Below are 23,909 nucleotides of genomic sequence, written 5' to 3'. Positions count from 1 at the left end.
AAGTCTGAATCCTAACTGCAGCAGGCATTGGTTCATATCTGACCTGTGGCCCTTTGCTGTGTGTCATCCTCTCTCTCTCTCTCTCTCTCTCTCTCTCTCTCTCTCTCTCTCTCTCTCTCACCACCTTTTACTGTCTATCTTCAGCTGTCCTGTCTAATAAAGCACCCAAAAATATATAAAATATATAAAAAGAAAATGTTCTGTCACATTAACTATTAACAAAAATATACATTATTGATTTAAATAAATAATGTAAAATATCAGATGGAAGCAATTATTCATACATTGATAGATTGAAGATATAAGGTGTTAATCAATGAGCTTTAGTGGTGCTGGTAGTCCTTTGGACAGTGGTAGGCTATAGATCATTTCATCTGACTCAAGAAAGCAAGTTAGTGTATTTGTAGCAAGATAGTTTGTCTCAAAATTGGATCAAAATCTCCTTTAAACAGAAGCAGACCACTTTATCCACATAGTGGACATTTGGAAAGTTGATCCCCAGTTGGGATACGTTCAAAAGGGAAATGAGTTTGCTAAATCCAATCATACATTTCTGGATTTTCTTTATTTTTTCATCTATACATTGAAACCTAAAGCGCTACACTACGAGCACAGCACCGCACTAAAAGCACCAGAGCAGGCGTGGACTCGTGGTACTGGAACAGTAATGTATAGTTTAACTTGGCACATGTGGATGGTTTATTGTACAGCTTCCCCTCCTGGGCAATATGTGAACTTGTTAATGTTAAAACAGCTTCCCTTAAAACACACTTTCAACTACCTGTTTCTTGACTTAAGCAAATGTATTCAGGAGGAATTTGAGCCTACCTGTTTGCTCTCCACTACCTGAAAACACCTCCATTTATTACTTATGATCATAAAACAGTGGCAGTTTACCTAAGGCAGTGACCTATAAACTTTTGTTTGCCTACCCGGATGAAGCACATACAGATCAGCTGCTGCTTGTCGAGGTTCAAACGTCTCATTTAAGCTCTCAGACCGGCTGATTTAAACTGTTAGAACTTTAAACTCATCTGTTTAGAAACTAGAAGGGAACCCCAACAGACGAGAGCTACAGTATTTGTTCTCAACAGAACATAAACTGAGACATGACTCAGACATGTATATACTGTGTTTGCCAACACTGGAGTAAGGGCAGTGTGGGATTTAAAGTAGCAGTTCACCGTGAAATGCTGTTCCTCCTGTTATACAAGAGATACTCGTGATTTATTCAAAGAAGTTCAAGTCTGGGACTCCACAGTTAAAGGCTTTGTATGTTTCAGTGACCTGTGGTACCCTCCACAACACAAGCAACTAATGAAGGTTTGTGTGGAAATGAAAAAGTGAGTCTAAAGTATAGTTGTAGCCCTATAGGATGATTCCAAAATATCAAGTCTTTTTTTCCCCCCTTGGATGCTAACTTATGTAACTTTTATTGCAATGGAGAATTTGTCCTCGTGACTTGCGGGGTCAGTCTATGTAGTGGTCTTGTTCAAGCTTTTTTTTTTTTTTTTCCCCCAGTGAAGTATTGGAAGATGCTGCAGATTTCCATTAGGAAATGGAAACGGATAGTAGCTTCTTCCCTCAATGGGAACAATGGAATTCTCTATATTCCATGTTCAAAAACGTCAACTAACCACGGCCACTTCTTAAATTACCTCTAAACAAACAGACATGTCAGAGCTGCCTGGTCTACGATCATTCACAAACTGGAAGACAGACTGAAGTGCTAGACAGAACAGTCTAGAAAACGGTGTAAAATAAATTTCATGTAGTGTATCCTGTAATCAAAGCTCAGAACCATCTCTCTCTCTCTCTCTCTCTCTCTCTCTCTCTCTCTCTCTCCCTACAGCGTCCTACAGTAATTTCTTCATCCCTACAATGAAGTTCTTGTGTGCTACTGTCTGAGAGAAGCCGCAGAAATGCCTTGGCGCTGGAGCCGGAGACGTCATGGATTCCTGAGTGTGGGGCTTTGCAGGAAAGCCCTGAGTCTCCGACATGGACCCGCTCCAGGTTTCCATGGCAAAGGCGCACAAACAGGAGGAAACACTGAGGGAATCCCGTTATTTTACAGCATTGGACCATTATAAACACCCAGAGCGGGGAAGGAAGCCGCTCTTGATACTCAAGTAATCCTTATAGAGCTCTAGGAAGGGAGACTTCATACCAGAACCAGTGCTGTAGCTGGTGCGGCTGCATGTTTTTTTGACAAGAAAGGGAGTTTGCGCGCAGCTGCTGTGTCGCCGCTTGAAGTTTCTGAGCTTGTACAGAAAGTTTTTCCTCCCTGTTTCGTCGCTTTTCAGCAGTTTTTTAACCGAAGAGAGCTTCTTCTGCTATGGTTGTTAGCGGAAAGTAATTTTTTCATTTTTTCTTTATTTTTCGCTTTTTTTTTCCCCTCTCAGATGTTTAGACAGACTTGGAGGCTGGCACAGTACCACACCATGAGGTCGATGGATCAAGGTACTGCTGAAGTGTTGTGATTATCTGGTAATCAAATCATTTGATTTTTAATTGATAGAGTAGTGTTAGCCCTGGAGTGTTTAGGCCTGTAGTGATGTGAGCTGTGATGTTGTGTTGTCCGTTGTCTGTCTAACATTTAGGAGATAAGTTGGGATGTTGATGTTTGGGGAAGAGACGCGGTTGCGCTTTCACTGATCGACGCACAGCGCGTGTCTTGGCATCACAAGGGAAACCCGTTGATATTAGGGGGGGCAGGGAGACAATTAAATACAGCAGCATGTAGTAAATAGTAGAATACTACAGACTTTATTTCATCAGCGCGTAATGGGAGAAACAGTTTGGATTAAAAGAAATGTAATATGTTATGACATGCTATCAAACTTTAGAGTTACATCATGACATCAGTGCGTAATATGAGAACAAAGAGAGCAAACTTTATATTTCCGAATCACTTGATTACTGCACAAATAGTGTGATTACAAACTCTCTGGTTGAGTATAACAGCTCTGATACGTTTCATGTCAGATTGGTGTCCTGTCTGATATGTCCAAATGAACCCAATATCGATATTGTAGTAAAGTTTGGATAGCACACCGCCTAAAAGACCTGACAAATGGAAAGTGTGCTATGATGTCGGTCTGTTTGTTTTGCTGACTCTGCATACATGCTACTGGCCCACCCGGTGTAAGGCTACATCTGGAAGGAACGCCCCACTATCTTGCGCCGCGTCGCGCGTAAATCCAGGGATTCCCTCAGGACTCCCAACCTGTGCACATTTTAGGGAACTGTGAAAAAAGATTTGACATTTCACGAAACACGAAGTGGTGCATTTTGATGTGTGTGTATCTGTCCACTCTGTTCTCCATTCGCCCATCTACCTGTATGTGACAGCTTACAACCCTGTTTTAATGGGGAGTTGTAAAGACAGGCGATGAGCCCAGTCAGCACCCTGCTGTGTCACTGCAACATGTCAAACACCCGGGGGCAGCAGCAGTCTGCACAGTCTGTCAAACGACTCCCAGCAATGTGTCTGAATGGGGGCAGTCAATTCATCTCTCCCAAACTGCACTTTTGCTTCTTTTGCTTTTTTTTTTTTTTTATCTTCGACGCATCAGCGATCAGAGGAGGCGTGATCAGGCAGAGATCAACTCTTAAAATTCAGTGTGAAAACAGACCCGCCTCCGTCTGAAAATAACTGCGGCGAGCAGAAACAGGAAACTTGTGCGCTTCACCTTTCGCAGTTCACCGATGCATCATTTGACACTCGAACAGGTTCCTCAAATCCACATCAGCGCCGCAGCACCTCAGCCGCGTCCCCGTCGCCTGGCCTGAACTCCGAGGAGTCGTTAGAAATAAAAACCAAAAACATTTAGACAGATGACCTCTTTTTACGACGAGAAAGATTTGGAGGAAGAGCTCAGCCGAGTCAACTGCCCTGATGAGGATTTGGAGTTTGAGTACTTGTTTGAATATGAACCGCCTTGCAGCGACTTTGCGGGGGGAAATCAAGGTTTGTCCGATGCTTTTTTTGGCACCTGAGCTGACTCCTCTCCCTCTCTTGGTTGTTTGTGGGTTTCTTCATTAATATCTGGCCTGCAAGCTTTTTTCATGTGAATGAAAAAGAAAACCAGGAAGTCAATTTGACAGGCTTCTTGACGAGGGTCCGACGTGGAGTAGCCATGTGGGAGAAAATGTCAACATGCAAAAGTTTTTCAGCTGAAATCTGTTTTATGAAAAAAAAAGTTAAAAATAAACATAAATTGAAAAATAAAACTAACCTTTCTCTGCAGGTGCAGTTACCAGTGTCAGTCAGAAAGGTGTACATTAACTTTTGTAATAAATTGCAGTTATTATTGGAAATATTGGAAAAAATGTAACAACACTTTTTTTTTTTCAAATGTGTGTTTTGTGATGATTTAAAAATGTTCCTCCCCTCTGCAGATGACCCCAACCTTGCATCTCCCAAAGTCCTCAGTCCTGAGTCTGAGCAGGCTTTCCCTCTGGAGGAGGCTTCCCCATACGGCATCAAGTCCTGCAGTTCTGAGGTTCTCTCAGGATATGAGAACCAGGAAGCCAGACACTACCTGGACAATACCCGGCCTGCAGGACTGGCCCTGAGCCCGCGGATCGAAATCACCCCCTCCCGTGAGCACTACAACCATGGTCGGGACTCCCTGCAGAACCACCACCTGAACATTAGTCCCAGACCCACCCTCACAGTGCCTGGCCATGAAAACCTCGCCTACCGTGAGCCCCAGTGCTTGAGTCCCGCCAGCAGCAACTCCTCCACCAGTTGGCACTCGGAGAGTTACTCCCCCTGGGCGTCTCCTTGTGTGTCCCCCAGCAGTGGCCAGAACCCCGGAGACCTGTGCCCCAGATTACAGAACATCCACACTGGCTCCCCGCGCACCTCCCCAGGCACCTCTCCTGGCACCAGCCTAGCTGAGGACGGTTGCCTGGGACCCCGGTCGCCCTCCCCCAGACCCGGCTCCCGCTCCACCTCCCCACAGGGAAAACGCACCTACGACATGTACAGGAATCCAGGCCTAGTCCCAGGGCACCGTTCCCGCAGTCCGTCCCCTCACAGTGGCCATGAAGATCACAACATAGGGGCCCACTATACACACAGCAACCTTGCTGATGGTATGAATGGTTTTGGCACGGGTCAGCCAGGCCTGGTGCCCACTAAAATAGTCAAGACGTCCAACCAAGTTTACACTCTGTACCCAGAGAACCACATAGAAGGGAACTACTTGGTGTCCTGCGACCAGGACTTAAAAAACAAACCTGCTGCAGAGCCTTTCTTTGTTATCCCCCCAATCTGGCCCAAGCCGCTGGTTTCCAGCATCTGCAGGTAAATTAGCAGGAAGGCCAGGACTTACTGCTTATGGCTAACACACATACCACACAAGATACATTTATATCTTACATGTTCATAACTAATGATTTCTGCCCCTTTCTGTATCCTTCATGTTCTGCAGCATCCCTGTGGCTTCTCTTCCCCCGTTGGAGTGGCCGATCCCCCGTCGCACAGACCAGTATGAACTTCACATTGAGGTGCAGCCCAAGCCGCACCACAGAGCTCACTATGAGACGGAGGGAAGCAGGGGTGCAGTCAAAGCCCCGACAGGAGGACACCCCGTTGTGCAGGTATGGCCCAAATCAGGATTAAATGAACAAAGTAGTCGATCTTGTTTATATCGGTGCCAAAATATGAATTTAAAACGGCAAATCAAAGGGTCGAGTGACCATAGGAAGGCATGTTCTCAGGTTTGTCCATTAAATTAGCAGTCCAGTGTGGGAGCCTCAGGCAGCCCTGATGGCAGGGCTTGCGTGTAATGGTATTTCCTACTCATTATGCACTCAGTGCTGGTGTTATTGCCCAGGGCCAGCTGTATGAAAATGACTCTATGTGAGTTACTCTGGCCACCCTCATAACACCATTCCTTTTTCTCACTTTCTGAAACAAATCATAAAGTCTTGCCCACACTGTAACCACCTGGTAGCCTCATGACAACCCTCAGAATTGAACCCAGGTCATTGAGCAACACAGGCTCTTTTTTTTCTGCCTTTCAGCTTAATATAGTCTGCTGTTGTCCGCCCTGTCCCCCAAGGGTTTTAACCACACAAACAGATCTGTGTTCATGCTGTCCCTGACTTCCTCTTACACACGGGTTTGTTGACTGTGTGGGTCTGGTATTAGGAAGCTGACTTAAAGTGTTGAAACGCTCAGCCTCTCGAGATGTGTAAAAAAAAGAAAAAGAAAAAAAAGGAATAGTGCCTGTGGTTAAGATAATAGTAGATCAGGAAAAAAAAAGTTGCTATTATTCCTCTTATAGTCACAACACAGAATTCAAACACAGCATGTTGAAATTAGCTGTGACACACTTACAGCTGTGTTGTCCAAGAATAGGTACTACTTCCCCTTCTTTGTGTTACCATGGCAACATTTCACAGCTGTTTTTGTTGGTGATAGTAGGGGCTTGTTGAAAATAAAGCTTCCCTTCCCTTTTCCATTTTCTGCCCATCCCCAAAGGCCTCACCCTGAGGTCAGTCCTGCCTGGTTTGCCAGGCCAATCAGATGGTCAGGCCTGGCTAGCCACGGCTGCACTCCTTCACCTCGTCTTTCCTCTTCTCCTCCTCCTTCGCTCTCTCTGTTTTTCCTTCTGTCTCTCTCTCCCTCTCTGTGACTCTCTCTCTCTTTTCCTACACTGCTCTCTGTCATGACTCACTGCTCCTGCCACTGCCATGACAACCGTCCGACTGCTCACATGGCCTGTTGAGTGTTTGCAGTCAGCTTCCTCTGTTTCACTCTGTGTGTCAGCTACCTGGATATGGAGCCAGCGTGCTCATTCACGTTGCCATAGTTGCTGCTCACATTCAGCAGCTGCTGTGAAGTCTGTCAGTTACATCCACGGAGATAATCATTTCTAAAATGTGATTGATGTACATGCTGTGTGTACTTTTTCTGACTATATACCAGTCTCAATAGGAATACAATACAATCTGCAGCTCTTTAAGCATTAGATAGAAATGAAATACATAATAATAAATGTATTTCTTTCTGCAGTTAGAATAGTCACTCAAATAAAGTGCAAAGTTACCTGTAGAGTTTGTTCCATCAGTCTAATGATGGTTGTATTCTGTGATTAAGGTTATGCACTACACTGTTTGCACAAAAACAGCATTTAGATGCAAGTTGATGCTTTGTGGTTTTTGCAGGTTTCCTCAGGAGGCACTCTCAGGTTAAAATAAACTCTCTCTCTCTCTCTCTCTCTCTCTCCTTCTGTCTCTCTGCCTATCTCCAGTTCACTGGGTCACCTTTATGATACTTTTCATTTCTGCAGAACGACATAAGATTAGTCGGGCTGGATGTTTATGACAGTTTCAGTTCCCTCAGCAAAATACAAGACCCCTGCTGAATCCCTCAATCAGTTATGACAGAACTAGTACAGGGCTGTGTGATGTGAGCTCTCTGCTGGTTTCTGTTCAAGGCTGCAGAAAGAAGACTCATGCTTTTACACGTGGGTCTGACGTTGATTAGCAACCTCTCGGGGCAAACAACATCTGGAAAGGCAGAGTTTAGAACAAGCAGCTATTGGGCATTGGAGAGCTGTTTCATCACCTTACAAAATGGTCTGTTTTTATGATTTTTTTCTGTCTGCAGTTACATGGCTACAGGGGCAAGGACCCGCTTGGTCTGCAGATCTTCATCGGTACGGCCGATGAGCGCATCCTGAAGCCCCACGCCTTTTATCAAGTCCACCGCATCACTGGCAAGACGGTTACGACCACCAGCTATGAGAAGATTATCCACGGCACCAAAGTCCTTGAGATCCCCCTGGAGCCAAAGAACAACATGAAAGCAATGTGAGAATATGATAAAGCACGTTTGATTTCTGAATGATTTAACATCTGCCCATAACATCTTCCCCTTCCATCAATTTTCTATTGTCACTTTAGCTTCCATATTTATCCCTTCTCACAGAATCGACTGTGCTGGGATCCTGAAGCTCCGGAACGCCGACATCGAGCTGAGGAAGGGCGAGACGGATGTCGGTCGGAAAAACACCCGCGTTCGGCTTGTGTTTCGTGTGCACATACCTCAGCCTGGAGGACAGCACGTCTCTCTCCAAGTGGCCTCGCATCCGATCGAGTGCTGTAAGCCCCTGCACATTTAACACAGATATGGTTCTTGTGCTATTTCACCTCATCTTGAGTCCTGATACAGTGCAGGGTTTATTAATTCTCCGTGTGTGCTTCCTGCTGATGTTTTCATCAGATAACAAACAACTTTACACAAAATAAACATCATGAAAAAAGGAAACCACATTCAAATGAGTCTGGGGCCTGAGCTGATAGTCCAGACTCCTGCTCACAAAGATGCCTTTATGCATCCAGGGCTTCCATCCAGTAGGTGGGCACTGCATGTTTCAGTGTCTGTGTACCTGTTTGTATGTGCACAGTAGTAAAGTCTGTGTTTGGGTACATCAGTGCATGTGTACACAGTGTTATTAAAGCACCTGTTGTAATCAAAACTCAAACAAGAAGTCCCTTTATCTAGCTTTGACCGACACCCTGGACAAGACATAGCATTCATCATATCAGTGTGACACAGTCTGAGTGCAATATGCTCCTGTCATTGTAAAAACTCATGACGCAGAATATAGTATCATTTTATAACAGCCGTTTCCCATCTGTTTTCCGATCACAGAAAGGGCAGAACAATAGGTAGTACCCGTCTATTGGAAGATGAACTTCAGAACAATCGCTGCGCAGCACAAAACAGATCAAGCGTAAAGTTGCTTACAGTGAAGCCTGCGATACATCTGTCAGGCCCGCTGATAAGCAGACTGTGTCAGTGATGGTGTGTTTGAGGAGGCAGGGTCCCTGCTGGTGTTATCCACTTTGTTTTATCCTCTAGCGGGGTAGTAGGGCGAACACTCCCGCTCAAAGGTCATGGGGGCGGTTTGTTGATGCCTCAGTGAGTGGGGAGTTTCAGCTGAACTAATGGGTGATTAAAAAGCTACAGGATGAGAAAGTCTAGTGTATCTACAAAGCTTACAGCTACAGTCCCAGTCATCAGTGACCCTAACCCCTTAAAATACACTATTCTCCTTTCCTTTTATTGTATATATTCTGTATCAGCTTGTTCAAACTCTAGTATACTCGTATTCCATTAAATGGCGATATATTTTTCACAAAACTTGGACAGGACATGGACAGTTTGGGATCTCCACTAGAATTGAAGTCCTGTCAGATTGAACAATGTGAGTTTTTAATGACTCTTTGACAAACATTTTAAGCGTCACATGCAGTAGGTGGTGTTTATTGCAGGGCTGTTTTAGCAAATTGCATCAGACTTTTAACTGTTCCTCTTATTTTGTCCCTTCCTTTACAGTACTTTGCTGTATTTAGGCCGAGGCAGTCTCCCTTGTTACCTCTCCTAAGTTGGGCTTTTACAGATTCATATTGCTGTTTGGTAAAATTGAAAGCCAGGGTTGTTATTGTTGAATGACTCAGCCTGACTCCTTTATTGTAAACCGCCGTTGCTTCTTGTTAATAAGTTATCGTGCAATTGTGGGAAATCAATCAATACAAAGTGACTTACTGTACATGTTTTCTGACTTTAGTTTCGGGTGGCAACTATTAATCACTATTGATTATTCTGCAGATTTCTTCTGTGATTCATACGCTAATCGTTCAGTTTATGAAATCTTAAAAAAATTACATTCGCTACTGCCTGAAGGTGACATCTTCAAATGTCTTGTTTTTTCCGACCAACAGTCCAAAGCCGTAAGTGAGAAAAGCAGTAAATGCTAACATTGGACAAACTGAATTTAGCATTTTTATATTATATTATATTAAATAACCGAAACAATTAACCGAATATCATTATTTTTCTGTCGACCGACAGCTCTACTGTAGTTAAATGCTACTTCATGTGCTAAATGTGAGTGCTTACTTATGTTACAGTAGATTGGCAGTAAATGTAACACACCGCCCTTCTGTGTGTCCCGGCAGCCCAGCGTTCAGCACATGAGCTTCCCATGGTGGAGAAGCAGGACATGGACAGCTGCTCTGTTCTGGGAGGCCAGCAGATGATCCTGACTGGGCAAAACTTCAGCTCTGATTCTAAGGTCATTTTTACGGAGAAAAACCAGGGTGAGTGGCATCGAATCTTTCCCCCAGCCTCACTCACAACCTGTGGGAGTTGTTTTCTGTTTTCAAAGATGGTTTGGGGCAACATTTAGGTGAACCACAAAGACATACATTGCCTGGAAACCTATGACTGAATCTATGAAATCTTTATGGTCTGTGCGTCTGTTAGTTCTGCTATTACACAACACAGTGTCACAGTAATACCACTGCACTAGTGATACCTAATGACTCATAAGCAACCATGTTTGTGTAACAAGTTCATAGCTTTCACATTTCACCGCCATGACTGAATTGATGGGGCCACATGAGTTATTTGCATGATCCTAATGATAACACTGCAGCCTCACTTCCTTTTGCCCTTTTCTTCCTCACTGACTTCCATGATGTCTTATCACTAATCATATGGGCCTTTTGTTGTATGATTAATAGTTCTGTGTGACACATGAAAGGTTGCTTCATGTGCAGTTGTTGATGAGCCTGACACTTGTGCATACGGGTGGAATGAAAGGATTTGTTTTTATAACACTTAAACCTTACAGCTACCTTTTATTAAGTAGTTAGTAGGAATACTTGAAGTAGATGCCGTTTTTTCTAATCTTCTATTGAAATTTATAAGCCCAAATGGAATTATTTTACCATTATTGGTACAATTTGATGCCTTCGTGTCACTTTCCCTCCTCTTCACCCTGGCTCTGGGTTGTGTCAGCCTTTTTAAGAGTGAGTTGTTTTAAATTATTATCAAGGAACTGTTGAAGGTAGGTTTGTGTTTATCACCTGCCGTTAGTCTGAACTGAATTTGTTGTTCTCAGCTTCTCGAAGGGTCTGTTGGATGGACAGTTATGTTAAAATACTTGTCTGATGTTGTGACTCACTTACTCCACTGCTTTCTGAGAGAGGAGTGCTTTGCTTTTTAAATGCAGGCACTCGACAGGCCACCTCAACTAAAACTTGGATCTGTAGGCCCCGGCTACTTTCTTGGGTTTTTCTTTTTGCTTCTCCGGGGTTCCCTACTGCTGTGTTACGACACAGCACAGTAATGGATAGTAAGACAGAGACGGAAAAAGAAATCTTACCAAGAGGGATTGCCATTGTTTTGGAGAGTTTCTGTATGACACAAAGTTCTGGACCAGTGCAGCTGTGAAATCCCTCTGAATGAGAGACAGCTGCCTCTGGCTGGAGCTCCCCTGGCTCTTGTGCTCGGACAGGGAGGGTTGTTCTGAGGAAAGGAAACCTTCCTCCGGCCAAGTCAAGCCTGTTCAGGCTTTCTCTCCAGCTTTCTCTCGCTCCCCCTTTCCACCTCCGCACACAATTATCTCCAGAGTGAGAACCAGAGTCGGGGTATCCCTTAGAGTACACTTGTAACAAAGCGCAAACAAATACAAACGCCAAGAAAGCAGTAGTCATCACGTTTCGTTAGAGACGCGGAGAGAGTTGATCATAAAAATAAAGTTTAGAAAAAAACGCCAAGAAAAAAAACGCCAAGAAAAGTTGGCGAGATGTGTGGAATCCCCCTTCCTCCTGCTGACTCATTTAAGCCATGTGTTTTTAATTTACAATTTGACAGAGGGTTTCCCACCTACACTAACATTTAAACAGAGCTCACTGCAGCACGTGTCGTATCATGTGTTAGGGCATGTGGAGTTTACATTAACAGGCCCATTTGGTTTTCTACTTCTCCACCTAGGTGACAACTTAAATGTAATCTGATGAAGTGTGATGTAACATAACATCAACCATAATCCCTTGCCGTTCCCGTCACATCCCTGCTAATGTCGGGTTTCTGTCAGCTTTCGACAGCAGACAGGTCTTTCACGGCCACATCTCTCTGATTAATGGATGACTGTTGGTGTGTTTGGGGTAAACCTACGCATCATCTATATCTGTTAGTGTGCTTGGTGGTGTAAGAGGAAGTGGGATTTAAAAGTGATATTATCTACGTGCACATGTATTTCAAATCAAGTTGGGTGCAAATCTACTGCATAGAGCTGGATTATTATTCTTATTCTGAGAATTCAGAATAAGGTGATTTCAAGGATTCAGCACTTTCCCAATTTACAGCCTAAAGACTTGCAGAATTATCCCACTGTCTAGTACATCTTGAAACAATCAACTGTACTTACTTTACTGCAGAGTTAATTACCACATTGTTTAACATTAGGTTTTTGCTTTCTCTCTTTAATTGCTTTCTAGATGGGCAGCAAATCTGGGAAATGGAAGCAACGGTGGACAAAGATAAGAGCCAGCCAGTACGTATCATGCACTGTTACTGTTAATTACATACTTGTATGACGCCTGTAAACCACACTAAACATATCAAATGTCATGATCTAGAAGTTCAGGTCATACAAAAAGATTCAGTTTCCGTACATAATCACTGTCTCTCTGTGTAGAGTATGCTGTTTGTGGAGGTGCCGTCCTACCAAGACACGTCTATCTGTCATTCTGTCAAAGTGAACTTCTACGTCATTAACGGCAAGAGGAAGCGCAGTCAGCCTCAACATTTCACCTACACACCACTGGCATGTAAGAATGCTGCTCAGCCTCTTTGTGGTATGGCTATATCATACTATGGGATTTGAATGTATAATGATCAGATAATGATTGTTATTGTGGACATACTCCTTCCTCTCATTATATTTACAGCTATATCTTTAATTTTCACCTTTCTTACAGGTCCATCCATCAAGACAGAGCCTTTAGATGAGTATGAAGCAGACCACATGGGTTTTGCCGTGCCCCAGATCTTGGGCTTATCCCCTCATTCCTACTACCACAACCAACGTACCGTCCTCCATCTAGACAATGGCCTGGTCCCCAGCATGGGCTCCTGCCAGCGTCTCAGCTCCAGCCTTCCAAGCCAAGATTCACGTTTCCAGCAGCAGAGCCCAGCCATCGTCTATTCCCGCGGGGGCAAGAGTCTAAGCAGCAGCCCAGGCCTTTATCAGCAGACTGGAGTGATGATGCCCGACCCCCATCGGTCAGTCCTAGTTCACACCGGCTCCCCGGCTCAGTCTGTAGGTCCCCTCGGTGCAGGCCAGCACCCTTCCATTATCCAGTTTTCTCCCACCAACCAACACCTGCTTCGGGCAGGAGACCCTCAAGCTCTCACTGCTCCGCAGCCTGACAGCCAGCAGATCATCTACTGCGATGGCTACTCCCCACAGGCAGCCGCTGCCCACTCACCAACACCCCCCCAAACTCAGGCAGCAGTGACCCACCCTCAGCACTATCCCACCGTGATCCAGCAGCAGTCCTACGCACAGAAGGGGCAGCAGAAAGGCCGGGCTCCACCCGGCACGGAGCAGATGGAGGCTCCAGGAGACGGACAGAGGAGGGTGACGGTCAAGGAGGAGAACTTGGACCAGGCCTACCTAGATGATGGTGAGTGTAAGTTAATGCTTTCATACTATGCGTGAGTGGGATTGTTGTGTCATTCATAGTGTGTTTTTATCAGCCAAGTGTAATGGGGTGAAAGAAATGATGGATATGAGGAATTCCCTTTTTGAATGAGATGGATGATAAGACCCGCCAACAGAGACATGACTTTTTCCTAAGAACAATTAAAGGATATTTACAGTAGCTGCACCATCTCCTTTGCACACATCCCGGTTTGCTCTATGTGCTGTAGTATCCCTTTGAACAAAGCCAACAGAACAAGCTCACACTGTTAAAACAATCCTCGCCAGGACGTGTAGTTATGTTCCACTCAAGGTGGAAATAACAGGGATTATGAGTCATATGTTTATACTTATGCTTGTCAACCCTATTACCCTCTGACAAAATTAATGTCAGTCCACATCCAGCAGCAGGCGGGAGGCTGAACCTCTTCCTTACTTTGGAGTTAAAGGTTCTCCAAACTATATTGTGTTTTACAGTATACAGTGGTAGTGTATTTTTCTGTTCTTCAGTCTGTGTCAGCCAGGTGAGTTTTAAAGGCAGTTTGTGGCCCATTCAACAATGTTCATCCTGCTGGTCGCAGGGGTTTGCTTGGCACCGCTGCACATCAGGAAATGAGCTTTTTTCTCTCTCTTTCACATTAAAGAGAGCGGGAGGGAGAAAAAAGTGTCACTCTCCTGACCGCCTGGACATGTTGACACTGTTATGAAGTGAAAAACAACTTCCATGGCAACCATTGTCAAACAGTGGAACGGGCTGCCTGGGAGAGCTGGGGAAAGCCTCTTTGTTTGTTATAGTTGGCCGGGGCTTCTCCTTGGCCTTACGCCCCTCGATTCTGTGGGGGAACCCACCAGAGGATTAGCTTTTTTTCCGACCACGAGATTCTGCCAATCTGGCACAAGAAATTCCTATTTGCAGCTGCTCTCCTCCAGAAATCCAGCCTGATCCCTGTAAGATAGCGGGAGGGTGGAGGAGGGTAGTTTGCAGGAAAAAGGAAGGGGCTGTGTGCGTGTATGTGTGTGTTTCAATGGAAAAAATGAAACGAAGAAAAAAGGCCAGCAATGGAATTTGTGTTTTTTGGATGGAACCTGCAGGGTTTCCCTCCGCAGTAAACAGCAACAGGGCTGTGGGTTGGTGAATTAACAAGGAGTTAGAGGAACAGTCAAACTGGGCCTGCTGTTTGATCCTCCCAGCATCATAAGGTGATGATGGCCAGCCAGCCTCCCAAGGTGCCTCTGCATCTTTCTTCAATTTGAGTTTTTATTCAAATTACCTTTTCCCTGGAAATCTCATAAAAAACTAATTGCAGAATTAGCAGTTACTTCTTTTTAATTGCCTTCTTTTATCCCAAGAACTGCAGGCACTTTTATTATTTTAAAACTACAATATGATCTTCTATACTACCACATCCCTGAATGTTAAAACCTTATTTATAACGCATTAAAATTTGCATTTGGATAGTGTGCCCCCTGCTTATCACTCCTACAGTTGACAATCCACCTACCCACATCATTTAATTAGAAAAAAATTGGGACTTCCCGATATTCAAAATATTTTTTTCAGACAAAGGGTGAGAAGATAAGCGTGGTCCAAAAAAATCCCCCTGTATTTGCCTGAGAAGGTGTTGAAGTATGATTCTGACCACAAAACAATCATTTAAGCTGGGACTATCAAACACATTTTCACCAAGGTGAGATTGTCAACATTACTCATCGAGACATGTGTTTCAGTCTGTAGTCATTTTTGAAAAAAAAGGATGAAGCCACATCCTGGTATCGTCACAGTGTTGTGGTCGATAACTGTCACATCTCCGAGATGCCTGAACTGTGTCAACTTTAGTGAAGAGTGCTAAGATGAACATCAGGTATTTCTTATTCTGTACGAAATCTTTACTCTCCCACGCAGAGGGCATGTATCTTCAGCCCCCCCGCAGGTTCCCATGCCTCCTGGGTCGGTGCTTGAACAAAGCCTGTTGATTGATATTTGCATTTATTGATTTATTTATTGTGTCTATTCCACAGAAAAAAGATACTAGTGGGAGTCTGCCTTGCCAAAGTAAAGAATGTCTGGCATAGCTCACTGCCGGCCACATAGTTTGTAACAGAAGAAGAGCCAATGGCATAGCCTACAAAGGTGGAGAGTGACAGATTTAGTGGGTGTGGAATAAAGCCCAGAGGCAGTGGAGCAGGTGAAATTGTTCCAGCAAGTAGAGATCAGGGCAAGAGAGATAAAGCACACAGCAACAGCCTGGTGGACACACATTAGTCTCAGCTCACTTCCATCCCATTTGAAAGGCTTGACCAAATACACAACTTAGCTGTATCCACACAGTGCTACAACCGTAGTGATGAGACAACTTATATTGTTTGATCTACAGCGTGCGAGTCGTTTCAGTAAGTTTGTTCTATCTATGTTGACTTTTGTATTTGTCAGCCTCTTAAGTGAGAGGTATTGGGGATCTCTTCCAAATACAATTACACTGTAAGACGGGGGGGGGTCAAATCCACAGTCCTTCTATACTACAAGACTGAGAGTCTGCAACCACACAAGCGGCCCTGTGAGGCTTCATTTACTGTAGGCATAGCAGTGCTTTGAGCTAATGCAAACTGATGATAAGTTGTCAACCTCATGGTAGCGCTAGAGGAAAAGTCAGAGGATCACAAACATAATTCGATTTCATCTTCTGGGAACCATGAATGTCTGTTGACTGTTTCATGGCAATCCATTTAATAATTGTTGAGATATTTCATTCCAAACCAAAGTGGTGGACCAACCGACCAAGACATTGCCATCTTCAGAGCTATGTGGTAAAATGTATTTGTAGTTAGCCTAACTTAATCACATCACATGGGAATCTTTGTTTTCTTAGTGTGAAATTATATCTTTGTGTTTCCGTAGACGGTGTTGCTGATCTGTGGTGGAGGCACAGTAACACAAAGAGGGAATTTTGTACTTGAAATACTTTAAAATTACAAATATCCAGTTGGTAAAGCTAACTCCGACTCACACAGTAGCTTCAGTTGAACTGAAATTTTTGCACAGAGACAGAGGGATTGGATTTATTTCCCCTTTCCTTCCATTGGCATCATATAAAAAAAAGTCTGACAGCCAGCACAGAGAGAAGGAACTATAACAGCAACCAATAACTCTTCCACTGTACAGACGGGTGTGTGAGCTCAGTTTGAAGACTTGTGAGCACTAGCACACCGGATCTGTGGTTAGATTGGTGGTTAGCTGTCAGTCCACTTACTCTACTTTCTCTTTTCTCTCTAAGGTTTCTAGCATCATGCTGTCATTACAATCCCCTCATCAGCCCCTCTTGAATCTAGCCAGTCATAAACAACCCATGAACACAATGCACCCTTCTACAAACACACACACACACACACACTGTATTAACATGCAAATACTTGCAGACACACAAACACACACATTCCAGCTCGCAGCAGGCCGTGTGCAGCGACTGAGTCAGCTACTGTATAGGGTGTCTCTCTCTCTCTCCCTCCCCCCTTTCACCGTCGGTAAACAGTGCAGCTCATTGGGGCAGAACTCAGGAGCCAGACACTCACCTATTGAACAGACTAGGCCGAGTGTTCCCCGGGCCAGCCTCAAATAGCCGGTCCGTGCCAACCCTTCATTAGATTCAGTAAAGCCCCACTGTATGTTGTCCCACTGCGGCACTCCTGCTGCTTCTCTGAGCTTGTTTTATGCTCAGGAAAAATCCTGTGGCCCTGCTGGGGAGATGAAAGTTTCTTTAAGGCATTAGGTGTCAGAGGGAATTCCACTACAGACTAAAATAAACAGGGACGCTGATGTTGTGACGACAGCAGAGCACCCAGTTTGGCCGCTCCTGCAGTTTTGCAACTCTCAGATGCTGCTCCGGCTATAAACTGTGCTCAGTGTTACGCTGCTGTGGCGGGTTGTTTCTCTTTCACATCTGCAAATGATCAGAAAGAAAGGCTGCAGAGAGACATAAAGAGAGACAGACAAAGATTAGTTTGTTGGATGGAAGAGAATATTTGTCTGATTGCTTGATTAGATTTAAAAACACTTCTCTGCAACCGTGGGTGCTACTTCATCACGTCAGTTATAAATAATATCTTCTGTCCGTTGATTCGTTTGCTGTTATTTATACCTCTTGACTGCTAGTCTTGAATAAGAATATGCCATCACCTTGCAACAGTTTTTTTTTAGCTTATTAAGTGGGGAGGTGTAAGTGAGATTGTGTCTGATTTAATTTTATATGGGTTTTAATAGTTTCACCCTTTGTCTCACCTTTATGTAAATCAAGGCTTTAAATAGAGCTAACATAAGCCCTTTCTCTTCTCTTTGAAGAATAAAGTTCCTCTACCTCTATAATAAGACAGTTCAGGGTAGCAACATGCAGTATTTTGTACAGCTGGTGGTTCCTTCAGTGGTGAATCATCTTCACATTGTTCATCTTTCCTTCATTCTGCTGAGTTTAAGGGAATAGTGAGAGTTAAAGTAGTTGAGAAGATCGGTACCTCTCATATTGGTCTGTTAAATATGAGAGTACAGCCAGCAGCCCATTAGCTTAGCTTAGTTCAAATAAAATAAAGATCTACAGATCCCTGGTAGCTGTTTCTCCCTGTTTCCAGTCTTTATGTGAAGCTAAGCTAATCGGCCTCTGGCTGTAGCTTCATATCTGGCATACAGAGAGGGGTATCGATCTTCTCCTCTAACCCTCAGCAAGAAAGCAAAAATGTCAAAACAGAAAAAATACTTTTTTTAAAAAACATTACACAGCAAAAGAAAAATGTGTATGCTAATAACTTTTTACAGCTGCTGATGATCAGATTTTCACACGTACATTTTTAACTTTATTTGAATAACCCGAGTGAAGCCCATTACCATGGTTACAAAATCACAGACACGATACGTTCTGTAATGGCTTGGTTATAGGCAAAGAGCTTTTTTGGCCCACTTTGAAATACTTATATTACTCATCGACCCTAATGAGTTCCCCGAGGCACGGTGGAAGCAGTGGCACCAGCCTATAATGTCTCCAAGTGCCAGTGTACACAGACACACACACAGTAGGCTTCCAGGCCCGGGCTCCCAGATTAACATCAGACACAGACGGTGTGGCATGTCTGGAGAGATGACACGTTTCGCATGCTCGTCATTCCTGCATGTGTGCTGAAGAACTACCTGTCGATAGCATGACTTCTTCTGACTGTGTTTAAACAGAAGTTAACACGTGTACTGGCAAACCTGACACAGCCACAGGTAGTCGAACTTCCTCTTCACCTTGCCGCGTGGTTGTCAGTGGTTATTTTCTCGGCACATACACACACGACAAAGAAGCTTCAAACACTCAAATGTTTGGAAATGTAAAGATTCTCTATTATTCAACCGGATTTTCAGTATATTTTATTTTCAGTGCGTTACGCAGGTGTTATGCCCTCCTGCTGCAGATCGTGATTCTATTTTTAGAACCATGACACTGAAAGTTTCCATTTCAACCCTCTTCCTCTTCTGTTGATGTGTATGTAGACACACACTTGTAATCATCCCAGCAACAGGAAGTAATCGCTTATAGGCCCTTGTATAGCTCTACCCCTAGTGGTTGCTCGACATTAATGCAGCCTTCCATCAACACCCTGCACAGCCACGTCAATCAGACTGTAATGCCTCTCTGTCAGGAATATAATCAATATAATGATATAATCAATAATCAGTAGGAAATAGCCTTTTTTTAGATTTTTTTTGTTATGTTTGAATTTTGTTGTAAAAATACTTCCATTGATCCTATCACTGTCTAACATCCCTCTCTTTCTTTGCCTTACAGTGAATGAGATCATAAGAAAGGATCTGACAGGCGTTCAGGCCAGAGGGCAGACATAAAGGAGGGGCCTGGACAGGAAATGACAACATACACCCCACCCCCCAAGACATGTAGACAGACACGCACACTCGCACAGTCCTCAGCCTTCCAATGAAGTGACGCACATCCACCAACAATCAGACTTTCTCTTCCTTATTTTCTTTACCCATTGAGATAGAAAATATCAGCTCCAGCAACTGCTGTGTTTGCTTTGGATGTGTTCCTGCAATAAATAGTTTCATTTGGCAAACAGAACAATTATTTGACCCATAACGTCAACACCAACACCCTAGCAGGTTTCCAGCAAACTGATGAGAAACAAAAGGGGAATGTGCCTTATTGTTCTGATTTTCTTCCCTGGTTGAAGTTTGGATACCGATTGGTTTACAAAAGAGACAAAAATGGGTGAAATAATCTCCCTAGAATGGCATTAGCCATACAGTCCAGGCAATAAATCCACACCTGTTTGCCTCCTACATGTTTGCCTCATACTAGTGAATGAAGGTTATGTAGCATACAGCAGCTTCAGATTTGTGAAATGTCTTATTAAAGAAAGTTAATATACCAAAAATAAGCCCAAATACAGTATATCAAATATTACTTACAGCCAAAAGCTTAGCATCTTTTTGTGTGTATTTTGTCTGTGTGTATCTTCATATGCAGTTTTACATGAAAAGGTTGTCCTAAGCTTTACATGCTGATCATCTCATTTTAAGTGCAGCTTTCTAATTTGAAGTGCACACCTGCCTTAACCTTAATATACAAATGAACTATTGTGACACCTCCTAATATGCACTGTTTTCAATAACAGGGGGTCATTGTTATTACTTTTTTATATAATATTTGAGTCATGTGAATAATGTACCATTTTATATTCGTAAAATATATATTGCATTATATTCAGGTGATAATGCCAAAGTGGCTTCACAGGGGCCTGTGATGCTACAGCGATAGCATGGGTCTGCAGTTTTATATGATTTCTATGCTCGAGCTGATTTGTATTTTGTTGATCTTGCGTTGAAAATGATTTTAAAATGTAGCTGAAGTCTGGCTCACGCAAGTTGACGTGAGAGATTTTGTACACTCAGATTTAAAGGTGGTCCTCTTGCTTTTTAAATCATTTTTTGGTCTGTTTTATTTGCATTGCTCTTACTGTTGATTGTGATAACATCTGTGGCTGCCCCACAGTCCAAAACAAAATATTCCAAAGCTTGTGTTGTGTGTATTGTTTTGTGAACAGTTGAATTTTTTGTCCATAATGACAATCAGTATACTCAAAGCTAAATGCCTGCCTATGCAGAAGCTTCATGCTTGCTGATGTAAAGCACACATTTTATTTTCTGTACTTGGCATTATACTTTATATGCACTGTAAGCACAGTAGGGAAATACAGTGTGTGTAACTCATGTGCTATTACAGCTTGCTTGATGAAGAAAGCAGTAGTTTAAATAAATATTTTTGTAATATAGTAATATTTCACTGACTGATTGGAGTACATTAAAAGCGCCAAGTGCCATTTGTATGATTGTAAATGAAGAGAATTATAAGGGAATAATGTCGCAAGTGAAGTAAAGTTGCGTTAAAAAAAAAACATAATAGCAAGAAAAAGACTGTAATACTGAATCTCAATGTTTAATATTTGATATGGACCTATTTGATAGAAAATAAGATTTTATTTTGTAATATTAGTAATGATAATATTGATCTATTAATGATATCTCCCATTGAGCCAGTACAGCACAAGTGCATTTGACATTTCTTGAATGTAATCTTTATTAAATAGTTTTTTCCCCTTTTCTGTAAATATTAGCTACAGAGTGTGTCCATGTGTTACAATAGAGTTTGAGTAGACTAAAATAGAAACAGTTTGTCATGTATCTATCTCTGTTTCTTGTGTTTATAATATTCACAATGTCATAGTTATCCTAATTTTTATCTGTTTTATTGCAATGTAAAACTTTTTCTGAAGGGAATTAAGATACATCACCTAAAACCTTTAAGTCGCCCCCTAATAGGTTATATTTTTGTTTATGCATCTGTTATTATTATTTTACAATCTTTAAAGAAATCTTTGGTAATGAAAAGGTTATTAATACTGTCTTATTTTATTTTTCTGTGTTGATAGTTTTCATGTATTTGTTTTATTTTGAGTCTGCTACACTTTGTGCCTCCTTTTAAAAAAAATCTCTGTTTCATGCTATTTTTGTATCCTTAAAAAGTAGCAATAAATAATAACCATATACATCATGATTGTCCTTGTTTTAGTGCATCATTACTCTGCATTTACTGCCATTAATGACAGAAGGAACATTTAACATTACACCAAAGATGAGGGGTGTCTCTCCACTCTCTGTGCTGCCTATTATGAGAGGAAAATCGAAAATTAGCAGATCCACAGTAGACAGTGACTCATCAATTGCTCCCCTCCTGTCCTCAGGCAGGAGCAGCCAGACTCACAGGAGACCCGACATGTTTGTTTATAATTAATACAACATAAATATACTCAGAACTTAAAGTCTAACCTAATAAAATGATGTCCTATTTACACAGGCGCACGTGTCTGTGTACAGTACACACACACAGATTCAGAACACCATTCCTCCCTCAAACAGCAAATAACAACAAGAAGAGGGGGACTCACATCCCCGGAGGCTGTAGTTGCTATGGAGACAGCTTGTTTGGTGTCGGGAGGAGGGCTCTGTGAATGAACCTTGTGTTCAGGAAGTCTCTGGTTATGACATCACCACGGGAGAAAAAGCAACACGTGGGCTTCTCTGCATGAGTCGTCTCATACAGCCCACTCATACAGATATGCCACGATGACTCATGCGCCCTTTAGCACTCGATGGTGTAATGAGTTCGGACCGCATACAGATTTACTGTGTGAAATCGAACAAGAATGAACTACATGATGAGCTTGGCATTTCATTCAGCTCGCCTTTGTGTTATTTAAAAAAAATAATAATAAAAGACTGAGCTCATCCTCACACAGAGGGCATCGAGCTTTAACTTGGCCACAACATTAGCACTGCTTTAACTGTAAATTCAATCCCACACAAATTAAAATAATCATGTCCAAAGCTGAGCTGGCTGTGTGACTTGTTATACCAACATTTTATTCCACCACTCGTGTGTCTTGATATGGTGTTAAAAGTGAAAAAAAGTATATTAAAAAGTGACAGGGTCAGCTGCAGAGCAACAGTATAATGGGCTGTTTGTGTGGAATAAAGATGACATTGTCCATTTGCAGACTCTTCTGAACACTCTGCATCATTTTCTCAGAGACATGAGTCAGTTTCCTGAGCTTCAGGTGTGTAAATGCCCTGCTGAATGCCATAGTAGGGAGTTTTATTGAACTTAGGTGGAGCACAGATGGAGGAAATTTGCATCAAAACATCATCCAAATACAGGCAGCAATCGTTGATCTGAATGATGAATGATGTTATTGCTTAGTTGCTGTCTTCATTCCAATAAAAACAACAATCCAATTTAACGTAATCTCAGTTTTGACACACAAGAGAAACACAATCTAAGACATTAACTCAGAGGAAAATGCAGGATACGGTCTGATGATAAATATATGAACACCGAAAAGTCAAGACATGGAAACACTGTATGTACAACCATACAACTGTATGTCCATACTCTGTATTATAGTGACAACTAGTGTAGCAAGAGGAAAGTAAAAGTGAGTGGTGAGCTCTGCTAACAGCCTGTAGAGGGAGTTGAGAACTTGTGAATGTAATACAGAGGTACAAAAGAGACGTTAAACAGCCCTCCACCAGCATCAAGAGACAATTACTGAGGTACATTATCAAACAGAAGTGCTCCCTCTGTGGAGTAATGGGAATACTTCACTGTGTATTTTTACCACTGAACTGGGAGATTCAGTCACTTCAGAATTGCAAATTAAATCTAATGAAGCACATCATCAGCGGCTTACAAAAGCTGCTTTGACAAAACAGCTGTATCTTTTCTAAAGCCATTTTAACATTTCTACAACTGCAGCGTATTTAACCATTTAATAAGTTGTAATGAAATTCTTAAATAGAATTTCTTTAAGCACGTAATCAGTCTGTTAAAGACAGGCCCATTAAGAGCAAATGGTGAAGAAATTAAGTAAGAAAGCCTGAATTAAATTGCCTTTGCAGAGGCGCGGTTTCTTTTGGATCAGGAGGAAGCCTGGGAATTATATAAAGGAGCAGACAAAGGAGCAAAAACTGCTTTCACGAGCATTGTAGAGCCTCTTTATCTTCGGCTAGTGGTGCACAGTCATTTGTGTGTTTTTGAAGCAAAATATGCATTTGTGAGGACCAGTCTGAGTTAGTTAATTATACCATGTAAAATTACATTTTATAATTAATATCATGGCAGCATCAGCCAGCGAGTCTTAGTACGGACTGGCAGGGATACGGGTGTTGATAGAGGGTCTCCTATGTTGTTAAGATTGCAAAACCTTTCGATGAAAATCTGTGAGTTTGGGACCAAGAAAGTTTCAGTGTCTATGAGAGACAAACCACTTCAACTAAACATATTTTACAGT

General features: G+C 42.6%; 1 protein-coding gene across 5 annotated transcripts; it reads left to right on the top strand.

The window, feature by feature from the left end:
- Positions 1 to 1,941: 1,941 nt before the first annotated feature.
- On the top strand, positions 1,942 to 21,616 carry nfatc2a (nuclear factor of activated T cells 2a). 5 transcript variants are annotated; one of them, XM_051425529.1, is made up of 10 exons: positions 1,942 to 2,460; positions 4,402 to 5,314; positions 5,442 to 5,610; positions 7,628 to 7,830; positions 7,949 to 8,121; positions 9,985 to 10,125; positions 12,313 to 12,368; positions 12,513 to 12,672; positions 12,796 to 13,509; positions 19,331 to 21,616. In XM_051425529.1, the coding sequence occupies exons 1-10, from the start codon at positions 2,403 to 2,405 to the stop codon at positions 19,384 to 19,386; spliced, it is 2,643 nt and encodes an 880-aa protein (XP_051281489.1). In that variant the 5' UTR covers positions 1,942 to 2,402; the 3' UTR covers positions 19,387 to 21,616. The 5 variants fall into 5 exon arrangements, with proteins under 5 accessions (XP_051281489.1, XP_051281484.1, XP_051281486.1 ...); XM_051425524.1 differs by lacking the exon at positions 1,942 to 2,460 and adding an exon at positions 3,504 to 3,970; XM_051425526.1 differs by lacking the exon at positions 1,942 to 2,460 and adding an exon at positions 3,506 to 3,970 and having other exon boundaries at positions 12,513 to 12,645.
- Positions 21,617 to 23,909: the final 2,293 nt, after the last annotated feature.

The sequence above is a fragment of the Dicentrarchus labrax genome, unplaced genomic scaffold (assembly GCF_905237075.1).
Source record: "Dicentrarchus labrax unplaced genomic scaffold, dlabrax2021, whole genome shotgun sequence".
Lineage (NCBI taxonomy): Eukaryota > Metazoa > Chordata > Actinopteri > Moronidae > Dicentrarchus > Dicentrarchus labrax.
The sequence above is the reverse complement of the archived record's forward strand: the minus strand, read 5'-3'. Positions and strand labels throughout refer to the sequence as shown.